Source organism: Sinocyclocheilus grahami, unplaced genomic scaffold, assembly GCF_001515645.1.
Source record: "Sinocyclocheilus grahami isolate Dianchi unplaced genomic scaffold, SAMN03320097.WGS_v1.1 scaffold75.1, whole genome shotgun sequence".
NCBI lineage: Eukaryota > Metazoa > Chordata > Actinopteri > Cypriniformes > Cyprinidae > Sinocyclocheilus > Sinocyclocheilus grahami.
In genome coordinates, this window is record NW_015505254.1 from 1291602 (window position 1) to 1305079 (window position 13478).

Consider the following 13478-nt stretch of genomic DNA (forward strand, 5'->3'; position numbering starts at 1 on the left):
TTTCCCTCATTCATTAAGTTGTTTATTTATTTATGTGTTTTTTTTTTAAATGTAACAGTATTACACAGTTTTTACCGTATTGCTTAATTCACATTATTTGGGGGGAAAAAGCATATATAGAATATAATTATCATAGAATTTTAGAAAAACATTTTCATTTTACAAAAACAAGATACTGAAAAAAATATACATTTTTAATTACATTTTCAAAACATTTTTAATTCTTTAAAATTTTTCAGAATTTTGTAGTTTTTTTTATAACTTCTGCTTTCCTAGAATTGTGTCTGATTTGGAGAACACTTTTCAGCAAATGTATCCTTTCAGAAACACACATACCTTAGTGCGGACAATCTCCTGTGGATAGTCACTCATGGCTGAGGTCAGCCACCCCTCCAGACTCTTAGCAAAGTTTCTGATAGCTTGAGTGAGGGTGCCTGCAGGATCATATTTCCCATCAGTCATGCACTCAAGCATTCTGCTTACAGTACAGCAGCAACACTGCCCCTGGAACAGGTCACAGTAAGTGTGTGTATATGTATAAATACTAACTGGGAACAGGCCGCAGTACATCAGGGATGAGGATCTCCACCAGTGCCTGATACAGGATGTGATCACAGCTCCTCATCCACTGTTTGATTGGTTCATATTTACACAGAGCGATCAGCTTCTCTCTGGGGAATCCTCTGATGTCCTCCACATCCTCTTCACTGCACAATACACAATATGCATCTTTGAGTCAAGCATATTAAAACAGCTTCTTTTTTTTCTCTAAATAATCTTTTAAAATTATTTAAAGGATTACATTAATCAATGTATAAATATTTCCAAAGAAGCACTCGATGTTTCATTCAAAAAGTGCAATACCTATACTACAGTTCAAAAGTTTTGGCTTAGTTTTTTAAAAATTATTATTATTTATTAATTTATCTTATTTTATATATTTCTAAATAAATTAATATTTTTATTCAGCAAGGATGCATTAAACTGACAGTAAAGTAAAAGTAAAGACAAACAGTAAAGACATTTATAATGCTAAAAAAATATTTCAAATGTCAAATTAACGCTGCCGTTTAGAAATCCTGACATTAACAAAAAAAAAAAACGGTTCCAGAAAGATAATAGGCTGCAAAACAGTTTTCAACACTGAGAATAATAAGAAACGTTTCTTCAGCCTATTAGAATGATTTCTGAAGGATCATGTGGCAATGAAGACTGGTTTCCCATCAAAAAGGACATTTTAAAATATTAAAATAGAAAACATCCACCTTATTTTAAATTATAATAAACATTTCACAAAATTACTGTTTCACTGTATTTTTATCTAATAAATGGAGCATTGGTGAGCATAAGACTTTCAAAAACAAAATCTGACCAACAGCAAACGTTTGAATGGTGGTGTAGCTTATGAATATTTCAGAGCAGATCAAAACTAGAAAAAAATAAAAATAAAAATAATAATAATAATATATATACACACATACATTCATAACACTACAGAAATCTCCATGACTTTCTAAGATTTGCCTTATTTCCAGGCCTGAAAAAAAAAAATCACCATTTAAAACATTTCTATGCATTTTCAGGTTTTCCATGACTGGGAACCTGTGAAGGTTTACATGACTACGGCACCTGTTAGGAATGCTAGTGGCTCCGTCACTAGATGGCGCTGTTGAATACCAAAAGGTCTGCCATAGCTTCTCTATGAGATGGAACTGCAAGTTCATGACTACGTCCAGAGTAGCCTGACAGAGAGAAATCAATTTTAAATGCAAAGTTTGAACATGCTTCCATACATAAAATCATTCAAACAGGAAAACATTTCCTCCAGATACTTTAAATGCACATCTGACATTAAATCCCACTATAATCCCTCGCAAAACAAATAATGTCAGAACAAAAACACTAATACGCAATGACTTTTTTGTGGCTTCAAGAATATCTTGAGAAGCTTCCATATAAGTTATGATAACATCAGTGAAATAACCGTGCTCCTTCATTCGGAGTGTCTTTTGTCTTTCCTATTGGCATAGACAACTAGATCATCTCAAGTACGGCCCACTCACGGCATCAGCGTCCACCTCGCAGTTTAAATGATGAAAACAGCCAGCACTCATTCAGAAGCACCCATCTTGAAGGCAATCCACCTTCTTATTTAAATAATTAAATTGTTGTACAACACAAACAACATGCAAAAACTCATCTTATATTGAGTTTTATGTCCAAAAAAGGAAGTTTAGTCTGTGTGGTGAGGATGGTATTTTAGCAAACTGACACGCGGAAACAAAAGTAGGTGTTGGTGCTTTATTGGAGAGCAGAAGTGAGAGTGTGGTAAGTTCAGAGTGTGTTTGTCTCAGTGATTCACACTCGGCTCTCAGATTCTCCTCGATGAGGACACACACTCTTGTATCCAGTTACACAACCCCCCCTCGCCAGTCACATGCTATGTTTTGGCTTCCACAGCCAGGTCACCATGGCAACCTTGTTTACCGTTGTCCCGGCAACAGTTCAAACATAACACTCCAAAACAAAAAGAGAGAAAATTCTCTTTCCTGGACAAACAAGTTTTCTTACCTTAGTCGAAAGAAGGGGAAAAGCACTACAGTCCTGCTTCTACAGGACGAGTCGATGATTTTTAAAGTGTTTTGCATTTGTGAACTCTGAAAAGTCTGGTTTATAAACTTACAGCCAATTCAGGCAGCACTAAAGGCGTAGAGATGTGATTTCCTGACATGCATCAGCAATGTTGTTGCTCTGCTTCTACTTACCAGTTTGAAGTAAGGGTGGGCGATATGACCAAAATCTTATATCACGATGAGCAATTTTATTTCACGATAATGAGATATATCACGATATAGTTATTTTTGCTTTAAATTAATAAGGTCTTTATGATATCTAAATTCTTGATACCATAGAAAATGCATAATTCTTGTCACCAGTGTCAACATCACAAAAAACTCAAGCTCACTCAAGACAAGTAAACAGTCAACGACTACATAAGAATAAGAATCTAATTACAAGCAAAAATACAGTAGAAAAAAATGTGATATTCATTTTATAAAGTAATCAAATATATAAAAACACTGTATATTCTTCACTGTGTACATTAAATATGTATTTCTTCTTATTAAAGTTACAAAAGTGATTTAGTCAAGAGCAGTGAGAGATTTTCTCTCTTTTGTTGTTTGATTAACATGAATGACAGACAGCAGGAATATTAGACTGCTGTCACTTTAAGAGCTGCCCAGACACAATATTCTGTTAGACGCGTTTTTCTTTTCTCAGCTGCTTGTTTTCACTTAATACCTAAATTACTGTGTTTTTGTGGATACTTGCAAAGACGGGCATTTTGTCACATAAAAGTGTGCATATTTGTAACGGTTCAAGACCTATAAAGCGGCAAAAATAACTTTGCTCATAAAACGCAGTATTGAACGTTATTGACTGTCTTCACATGCGCCTGCCTCTCACACAGCACACACGCATATAGCCAAATTAGCTCTGTTTCACTGCTGATTGCATTTTAGCGGCTTAAAATCACTTGTTTTTAAACCTCAATGTTTAAACACGTGTGCAAATAATATTTTTCTGTGACCACGCAGCACAGCAACGTCACGTGAGCGTGTAACCGGGATAGAGACAATAGTCCAAAATCTCTACCAGTTGACACCTTTCTACCAGTATATTGCCCACCCCTAATTTAAAGATTATACTTTAAGATTGAGGCGATTTTCGACAAATTTATATTTTTCACTGCCTGACAAACACCGGAAACTTTTTGCAGCAAATAAAAAGTGACAGAACATTTTGATGTTCACTTTGTTTCTATTTTTAGCCCTACACAAGCTGAAATCTCATTGGTCCAAAATCCCACTGAACATAAATGTGTATTAAACACACAAAAACCCACATGTCTGATTGCCTGTGTTTGTGTTGAACAAAGTCTGTCGCTGGAAACCTGGTTAACACAATATTAGTTTAAAGAGTAAAAATAAAAGATATTCAGAATACAGAATCACTTCCATTTGAATAAGTTCACCAAGTTCATGATTTGTGTGTCAGAATTAACTCTTTACTTTTATACTTATTTGTCAGGAGCGAGGAGCACACAAAAAAGCCACAGCCGGAGGGCAAAGATCCTGCTGGATAAAAGGTTAATTGGGAAGACTGAAAACTCCTAGTCTGAGGGATGAAAAAAGCCCAGGAACAAAACGTTGTGCAGTGGACGGGGAGGGAGGGAGAAAAAGAAAACGAGCTCTAACATGGCAGAAATGACATTAAAAGTGAGAGCTATGAAATGAAGACGGGTTGAGTCCATCTGTCAAAATATTGAGAGCAGTGCTATACTTCGACTGTAAGGAGACCAGCCGCGTTCTGAAAGTAAACCTCAAGAACATGTCAAACTAGAAACTCCATCAGCAGAAAGTACGAGAGAAAGGTGGAATACTAAGAAAGAGGCCATCAACTGCAGAGAGAGGGTTTTTCCTTTTGCAGAGTTCCTCATTGCCTGCAGCTAAACTGCTGCAAACACAAGTGAAGTGCCGTTTATTCTTTCATTAAAACACACTGAAACTTAAAGTAAAACTTAGAGAAAGAGGTTGTTGCGATTAAAATGGTTCTATATAAGGTTTAGGACTATGAATTGATTATAATATTTACTTCTCTTTCTGGAGTGTGATGAAGCAAAACATTATTATCATGAGACCACACAGGGAAGAAATCTAATCTCTCTGAAAACACTCCCTTTTCAGCACATAAAATAAGGAGTTGCTTCCTCTCATGAATACTAAATTCTTCATCTACTAACTTCTGAAGATAATATGGTCACAGAGAGAACAGATTCTTTTTTACAGTTTTAGGAGCCATCATACTTTGCAAAGTATTATACTATTACTATATTACTACTAAGAAAAAACGCAATATAAAATGTAATCTTCAACTATTATTATTGTTGTTGTTGTTATTATATACGCTACCATTTAAAACCTTTGGGGTCGCTAAGCTTTTTAAATGTTTTTGAAAAAAAGCATCTTTAGTTTTATTCTTAATTCAAAATAACTATTCTATTTTATAACTATTCTATTATTCCATTTTAAAATGTCATTTATTCCTGTCACATGATCCTTCAGAAATCAAGCTGATTTAGTGCTCAACATTTTTTCATCAATGTTAAAAATAGTTGTGTTTAATACGGTTTGTGGAAACTGTGATACATTTTTTCAGGATTGTTTAATGAACAGATAGTTCAAATGAACCATTTATTTGAAATAATCTTTTGTAACATTATAAAGGCCTTTACTGTAACTTTTGATCAATTTCATGCATCCTTGCTGAAGTATTAACTTATTCTTGTTTAAACCTACTGACCCCAAAGTTTTGAACGGTAGTGTAGTAATCATTTATAATTCATTTGTGTCTATGTATTAAACACGGACAGTCCTGCTGGGGTTCTTGCAAACTTTCAGACTGTTCTCAAGCTATTAAAAGTTATTTAGAAATCACAAAATAGAATGATTAAATGATCATAAAATGTCAAAATGAATAAATGTATAATTAAATATAATGCTGTTAACAAATTAACTTCAACAGAGACTGTGACACATAACAGAAAATATTCACAAGTTATGAAAGAACATTGTTCATACAAGATCATTCTCTGAGAGATGTTGCAGGTGCTTTGTTTTGCTTATCCTAGCTGCCAGTAAGAACAAGGCTCACATTCATGGGAGAAAACATGTGATACATTGTTGCAAGAAAACTGGCTTGGATAGATTAGTGTAACTATTTGCTGTGGTACATTTAATTCATTATTGTAATTCTTTAAAATTCTTATTATTCGATAATCATACAGTACATTCTTGTGTACTTGATATGATATGTACTCTCACTCATGCTGATTCATTCATATACACATTTACATTATGTTTACTTTCACGCTATTTTCAAATTATTAAATGGTTTACAGTAAGCGAGAGTTTATCTCTGCTAGGCTTTCTGTTTAATTTTCTAAAGATAGCTGTTAAGGAGTTGCTTCCTTTCCGTGAAAATTGTGAATCTCTTCCTTCCATTGGGAGCTTTGCATGATTGCATCATCGCAATCTTTTTGTCTTGACTAAAAAAAACAACAACAGTGTGCAGTACCTCACAGTGAATCCTGTAGTTGCTCTGTAGTTTTTTCACATCGTTCATGCTGATTGGCTCAGGCAGAGAACCCAGATCAGGAGAAGGGAAGGGGGGCAGGACGTGAGACACATCTGCCAAAACATACACAAAACTTTGTTGTTCATTTATTCAAATGATTTTGATGTGATTGTATGTAAATTAAAATCAAGTGTATTAAATCTGATCATGGAGGAGGTTTACCAATGTACTGCTGGTGGTGATTGCATCATCACAATCTTTTTGTCTTGACTAAAAAAAAAACAACAACAGTGTGCAGTACCTCACAGTGAATCCTGTAGTTGCTCTGTAGTTTTTTCACATCGTTCATGCTGATTGGCTCAGGCAGAGAACCCAGATCAGGAGAAGGGAAGGGGGGCAGGACGTGAGACACATCTGCCAAAACATACACAAAACTTTGTTGTTCATTTATTCAAATGATTTTGATGTGATTGTATGTAAATTAAAATCAAGTGTATTAAATCTGATCATGGAGGAGGTTTACCAATGTACTGCTGGTGGTGCTGGCTCTGTGCCGCCACGCTCTGCTCAGGGGTGCTGAACAAGTGCTGGGAGCCGCTGTTCAGACTGTCCCCCATCCCATCCATCTTGTGAAAGGGCTTAAACCTGGATACAGGAAATAGCAACAGGAAGAATAAATGTAGAATTCACTACTGGGGATTACAGAGGATATGACTAAGAGAGAGACAGAATAACATTTTCCATCAGGGTGCAGAGCCAGTGTCCAATATGAAGCTGTTCTATGCATTTCCAAATGCAAAAAAAAAAAAAAAAGTGGTTCTAACACTTAAACCTGATAGTTTTGACAACAACAACTTAATAAGACACAAATTTTTATTTTTATTTTTTTTTTTTAGATAAAATCATGTGAATTCATTATTAATTTAAATAATAGAAACAGAATTAATTCACTATAAATTTAAATTTCATTATTGGATCAATTTAATTATTAAATTAAATTTCCAAATTTAAAATAAGTTCTCAACTCATTTCTGTGTCTGTTATTTTAGTATTATAGTATCATGATGAGATACTATTCGTTCTTATTAATATTTTGAATTCTTTTATTTTTATAGTTTCTGTTTTCATTTCAATTTTTGCCAAGGTTTTAGTAATTTCGCTGTTTTTATAATTTTTTTCTATATAATATTTGTTTATTTATTTATTTATAGTTTTAATTATTTTAGCACATCAAATTTAAATGAAAATGAGAAATGCTGATTTGGCAACTAACTGAAATAAAATTAGTCTGAATTTTTTTTTTTTCCCCCACTTAAAATGTATCGTGTCAAGTGACAAATGTTTTTTTTTTTTCAGTTTTAGTTATTATTTTAGTTTTTAAATGAACTATATTTACCCTGGTCTGAATGGAGAGAAAACTGGGGTGTAAGTGTCCATCTATTCAGCCAGTGTGGGACTCAATTACATACTGACTTAATAAACAAAGAAAAAAAGAAAAAAACAAACAAAGCTCTAGCAGGATCTGAACAATTGAGTGAGACATGCACACAGATCCTGATGGCAAAGAAGAAGTGACTGGGATATGAGACAAAGATTGCGTGCAAGTGAGAAGGAGAGAAAGGGAATGCTTATTTCACCTCTGTTTCTGATGGACAGGTTGTTGTCTCATTGCCATGTACTGCATGTCCTCCTGCAAGCGGTTGAGAGGCGAGTCAGGCTTCAGACGAATTCCGTAATAATGGTATTTAGAGTTCCCCCTGAGATACACACATACAGACAAAATGAGCCATCACATTTTTTTTATTCCAGCAGCAACACACCACAATTTAAGACTGAACGTCATTTATTCAGTCCATCATCTCATGATCATTCTTTAAGCATTAGACGAGTGTCTGCAGTAAATCCACTCAATGTTCTTCCCTATGCTGCTGTGGGTTTGAGACTGGATTGTGCTTTTCTTTTCAGAGTGGATGAGCTGTTAATGTACTTTATAGATTAGCTATATTTTGGGGGTGTAGTCAGACCTGGTGCCAAGCCGGCGTGTGCGAAGGCCCATGAAGACAGATCGGATGAGTTTGCCAAAAGAAGCAGCATTAACTGGATCCAGTTTTTGCTCCTGACAGTGTCTCAGATAGTGGTTATATAGAGAGCTCCGTGGCAGACTCACACCATCAGCAGTCTCATAATTGTCCAACAGCCACTGCAACTGTACACACACACACACACACACACACACACACAGCCAATGAATAAAACTTCTTCAGTTTACCTAAAAATAATAGCATAAACAAAACCACACATTACACTTCTTCATACAAACTGCCTATTCATTTGACCATAATCATTTGACCCAACACCTTCATGTGATAAAGATTTTTAGCTAATAACTTGTTTTTTAGTGAAAAAAATAAATATATTTTATGTTCCACACACAAAGCTACTGTATTGTATACCATTCCAAATTTCTAATTTTCTTTTCTATGGAAGAAAATATGTCACAAAAGTTTGGAAGTGCTGTTTTAGCATTAAAACAACGCAGTGGATTACATTTGTTTCTGAAGGGAATGCTCCCCCGATCTACCTAAATTTGTCTATGTTCGCGCAAATCATTCATGATCCAGCCTCATCTACAGAAGAAGTGAGTATAATGTTTTGTAAAGAATCTTTGCAAATTGCCTTTCCTAATAATGTGCTAATTAGCAAGTTTCACGATGAATGCGGGCGGCTAAAGTAAACTCTCTCTGAGAGCAGCTCGGAAAAAGAGGGGCGGGGTCAGCAGAGCTCATTAACATTTAAAGGAAAATGCTACAAAAACAGCTTGATCTGAAAAGAGCTGTTTTTGACAGGGTAAAAAAGTTTGTGTTTTTTACACTACCATTGAGAAATTTTAACCAAACTATGTTACAAACTTTTCATTAAGACCCTAAAGAATCATATCAACTTGTGGAAAATGGGCATCCTATGACCCCTTTAAGTGAAATTGTGCTTTATTTGTTAATGGTGTTTATGTTTTTGATTAGATAGTTTTTTTTTTAAATAGTTCTATTTAGCTTTATTTTATTTTTATTTCGGATTTATAATAATTTTAGTAACAGTAATACATTGCTGTAGAGAGCAACATTTATAATGTTCATTTAATATTTATAATAATTATATTTTATTTTAGATTTATATAAATTATCACCATTTTTAATAGTTTTAGAAAACAATAACAACAATGGAACAACATGAGGCTGGGTAAACAACAAACTGAACCATTTCTTTTTAAAAAGTTAGATGAATGGATTATAAAATTTAGTCAAATATTTTATAAACATGCAAGGGATGGGGTGTGTGTAGAACTTTGTGAATGAAGGGCTTTCTTGGGCAATTTTGTGGGTGCAGATTCCATGCAAGCCTCCTGATAACTGAGGAACAACATGGGAGAGGGAGTTTTAAACGCCTGTGTTTGAAATGAGTGAGCGGGACCAATAGTTGCCAATCTGTGAGGATCAAATTAGGCCCTCCACTGCCACACTGATAGCAGCATTATGTCGGTCTCGTCTTAGGCCTGATGCAAGAAAAGGATTTTTGTATAAGTGTAAATATTCATAGCCTTACATTGAGGTGTCCGTCTACAATGAGATAAATAAATGTTCTGGACTCAAGACTCCAACTGCTTCAACTTAGATATGACTCCCTGGCAATTTAAGATTAAAATATAAAGAGAAAATCTTTAAATATAAGTTTAAGTGTTTGATATTCAGGGGTACATCTCACACATATAAACATGGTGATCCCTGAGATGTTGACTGAATCAGTGGTGTCATGTAAATGCAGGGGGTCTGAGGCACTCTAAACCCAATACACACAGAGCGAGGGGCCGTTCTGGAAAAAGCATGCTCACAGCAGCAGTGAAGAGCAAAGCAAAGAGGCAGGCAGGATGAACTAAGCCTTTTTTTCAGGATTTGTTCCAGTTTCAATAAAGTTTTTTCCCAGTTTGACTTACATGGCTGTTGAGCAGGCTGCTTTTGTGCGTGGCAATCCCTTCTGACTTTTGGAGGTTTTCAATCGCCACTTCAAGCTGAGGAAAAGTAGGAGCATGCAAGACATAAAAAATGGGGGAAGAGAAGAAGAAAAAAAAAATGGAGGGGTGGAATGTTGGGGAGGAAAACAGGGAGGGAGAAAAGACACAAAAAAAACAGAAAAGGAAATCAGTCTGTTAGCTGCAGCCGGACTTTAAGCATTTCCATTAGAGTCTGTCAGTGTTTGCAGCCACATTCATTATGGGTGGACAAAAAGCATGCAAATGTGAGGAACTCAGAGGGTTACGCCACTCTTCCTGTCTCGGCCTCATATATGCTAATGAGCCGCACACACAGGGCGTGAGGTCAGGCTACTCTCAAACACATGAGACAAACTCTCTAGCCACTTCTGAAATCACACAGTTGGCGGGGTTGCGCCCTCTGCATAGACACTGTCGCATTTAATGCGTGATGCTGAAAAAGCAGATTTAATTTGACTCTAATAAACATGTTTTTCTGCAGGTATTAGCTGGGGAGAAGGATATAAGTTTCTGCTATTGCATTCATTAACCAGACAGTTTTTTTCCATAGTGGGCATGAAAAATTATTTATATTTCAAATGTTAGAATAAAGGGACTGAGAAGAAAAGATTAGAGGGAGAGAAAGATATAAAGAGGCAGAGAGAGAAAGTTTTGGCAGAGTGGCGAAACTTATAAAGAGAAAGAGGGAGACAGGGAGAAAAAAACAAAAACAAAACAGTGATCCTTCCAAGTCTTTAAAAGGCTCCCGACGGCCCTTGGCCAAATGGCCCCAGGGGTTGCTTTGTTTCGGAGGCCACTCAAGTGGCTGTGAAAACTGCTAAAACAAGGAAGAGCTGAATTATTTAGAGGTAGTCACCTCCTTAAGCCCTGTCCCTGCTTCCAGCAAGTTTTTTTCCATAGTGGGCATGAAAAATTATTTATATTTCAAATGTTAGAATAAAGGGATTGAGAAGAAAAGATTAGAGGGAGAGAAAGATATAAAGAGGCAGAGAGAGAAAGTTTTGGCAGAGTGGCGAAACTTATAAAGAGAAAGAGGGAGACAGGGAGAAAAAAAACTAAAACAAAACAGTGATCCTTCCAAGTCTTTAAAAGGCTCCCGACGGCCCTTGGCCAAATGGCCCCAGGGGTTGCTTTGTTTCGGAGGCCACTCAAGTGGCTGTGAAAACTGCTAAAACAAGGAAGAGCTGAATTATTTAGAGGTAGTCACCTCCTTAAGCCCTGTCCCTGCTTCCAGCCCACCTCATAAAGTAGCACACTGTGGAAAAAAAGCTGCACTCCGATGACAGTGTGTGTCATCTCTTCTCTCCAGAGTATTGGTAAGGGAAAACATGTGTTTGCATGATTAATCTGTGACGTTACTGTTTCAGAAATGCACATAATAGCAAAACACTTTTGTCTTAGGGAATGTAAGTTGAGCTCTGTCAACATATTGCGGATTACCACAGAAAGTAATTTTGACTCATCCTTCAGCTTGAAAAATTTCTAGAGGAGATATGAGCAGAAATGCAACCTGTATATTTATGTTACAGTGGTATTATGTCTTTCACACAAAAATGTGTTCTCTTTCAGTTATAAATTTGCCAACTTTTCTAGGCGGGTAAACTTCCAGTTATGCTTTACTGACTTAATTCTCTGCATAAACAGTCTAGTATCCTTGCACATATCAGGCAGGAGTTAAAATATCAGAAACAATTTCGCAAAGACAATGTTAGTACGTGTTTGTTAGCTTTTATAAACTGAGGGATGAGTTGCAATTTTTTTCTGCATTAAACGACATGGAAAGCACATTCCTGTCACACATCATCTAAACAACAAAACAGCATTATAAGACTGCTCACATTTCCAAAACCACAGCTTTCTAAGAGCTCAAAGTAACGGAGACTAAAACTCCCCTCCCATGTCACTAGTGGACCAGTCTTGAAGGATTTCAGCACAGCGAACCATACCATTGCGGACGAAGAGCGTGAGGAGTGAGAGGTGTGGTGGCGGCCGCTCTCCATCCCGCCGTGGATCAAGTAGGCACTGCCGCTAGAAATGATCTGACTGCTGCCCACGTCCATGGCGATTCCCACCATGCTGTGGGTGGGCACTCCGCCTGCAGAGGAGACGACGGTGGTAACCTGAGTACCACCTGCTTGAGTGTCAAAATAGGTGCTTCCGCTGCCCTGTCCGTACAGCTGGGACTCTGGGTTGTACGAGTATGCAGTACGACTGAAGAAAAAGACAAAGACAAAAGACTTTCAAAGAACATCTTTTGATTGTCAACTTTTCAACAGTATGTAACAGAAGTTGGATTTGATCTGGAGCTCATCTATATCCCGAATAAACATCTTTCATCTTTCAGTTCATATTTTACAATTTTGGAGCATTTATATTAGCTAATTTATTAATATTTAATTAGTTAATTATTTACACAGTGGACATGAACATTCACAAAAAAAGACAGAAAGCTACTAGGGTTTTCATTACTGATATGGCTTTCAGACTATATATTAAAACACAGCCAGTCATTACACACGTTTAAAAAAAACAAAAAAAACCTTTCCACAAAAATGGGGCCTGAATCACTAAAGGCTCCTGAAAAAAAGGAAATTAATTTCCTTTTCATTAGGCTCAAGTGGTTAGAGAAAAGTGGGTAACCTTGGAAAGAAAATATGATTGTCTAAGTAAATATTATATATTCTTCGATCTACGATTTAAAAAAGGGTCCAATAGTTTTAATTACGGTACTTATTAGGTGTATTATACTAAATCCGCAGTGCCACGATTTAAATGAATGTCACAATGTTTGCTTAAAAAAAATGCATGGAAAGCACCAGTATAATAATAATACTCATGACATTATGCTTCAGCATCAACAAGGAAGTCTTCAATAATAAGTTGCCTGCACAAAGTGAACAACTGAAAGCAGGTTTGACAGATTGGTTTAATATATTGATAGGGGCTTACACTGTGCCATTGGGGTAGACGGCCTCTGCCCCCTCCACGTACTGCACCTGGGACTGGTACACATGCTGAACCTGTTGGACCTTTAAACACACACACAGACGTACGGATCAGACTGGTGCTAAATAACCACCGCATGAGTTCTGAGATGTTATAATACAGATTCTGTAAGGCAAATGAGACAAACAGCAGTATGCAGGCAGTAGGGGGCAGTGAGTACAAAGCTTCACCTCAACAATCAGAGACGCCCTGTCAAGCCGGGAAACTACTTATTAACATATTAGTCGCAACAGCCCAAGCGTGACGTGCGTGAAAGTACAGCATGTCTGCATTTCGGGGTTGTCACAGT

At 36.4% G+C, this 13478-nt stretch overlaps 1 protein-coding gene across 5 annotated transcripts in view; it reads right to left on the minus strand.

Annotated features, from left to right (window-relative positions):
• Positions 1 to 13478, minus strand: part of rfx2 (regulatory factor X, 2 (influences HLA class II expression)) — a 45678-nt gene that overhangs the window by 5209 nt on the left and 26991 nt on the right. For 4 of the 5 annotated variants that reach the window (XM_016273043.1, XM_016273045.1, XM_016273041.1 and 1 more), the window contains 10 exons: positions 13133 to 13212; positions 12130 to 12394; positions 10127 to 10201; positions 8163 to 8344; positions 7776 to 7895; positions 6662 to 6783; positions 6440 to 6552; positions 1630 to 1742; positions 550 to 707; positions 337 to 434 (listed from right to left, as the gene is read on the minus strand). In XM_016273043.1, the coding sequence (XP_016128529.1) occupies positions 337 to 434; positions 550 to 707; positions 1630 to 1742; positions 6440 to 6552; positions 6662 to 6783; positions 7776 to 7895; positions 8163 to 8344; positions 10127 to 10201; positions 12130 to 12394; positions 13133 to 13212 (1326 nt within the window). The remainder of the gene's footprint in view (positions 1 to 336; positions 435 to 549; positions 708 to 1629; positions 1743 to 6439; positions 6553 to 6661; positions 6784 to 7775; positions 7896 to 8162; positions 8345 to 10126; positions 10202 to 12129; positions 12395 to 13132; positions 13213 to 13478) is intronic. The other variant, XM_016273044.1, reaches the window with a different exon arrangement.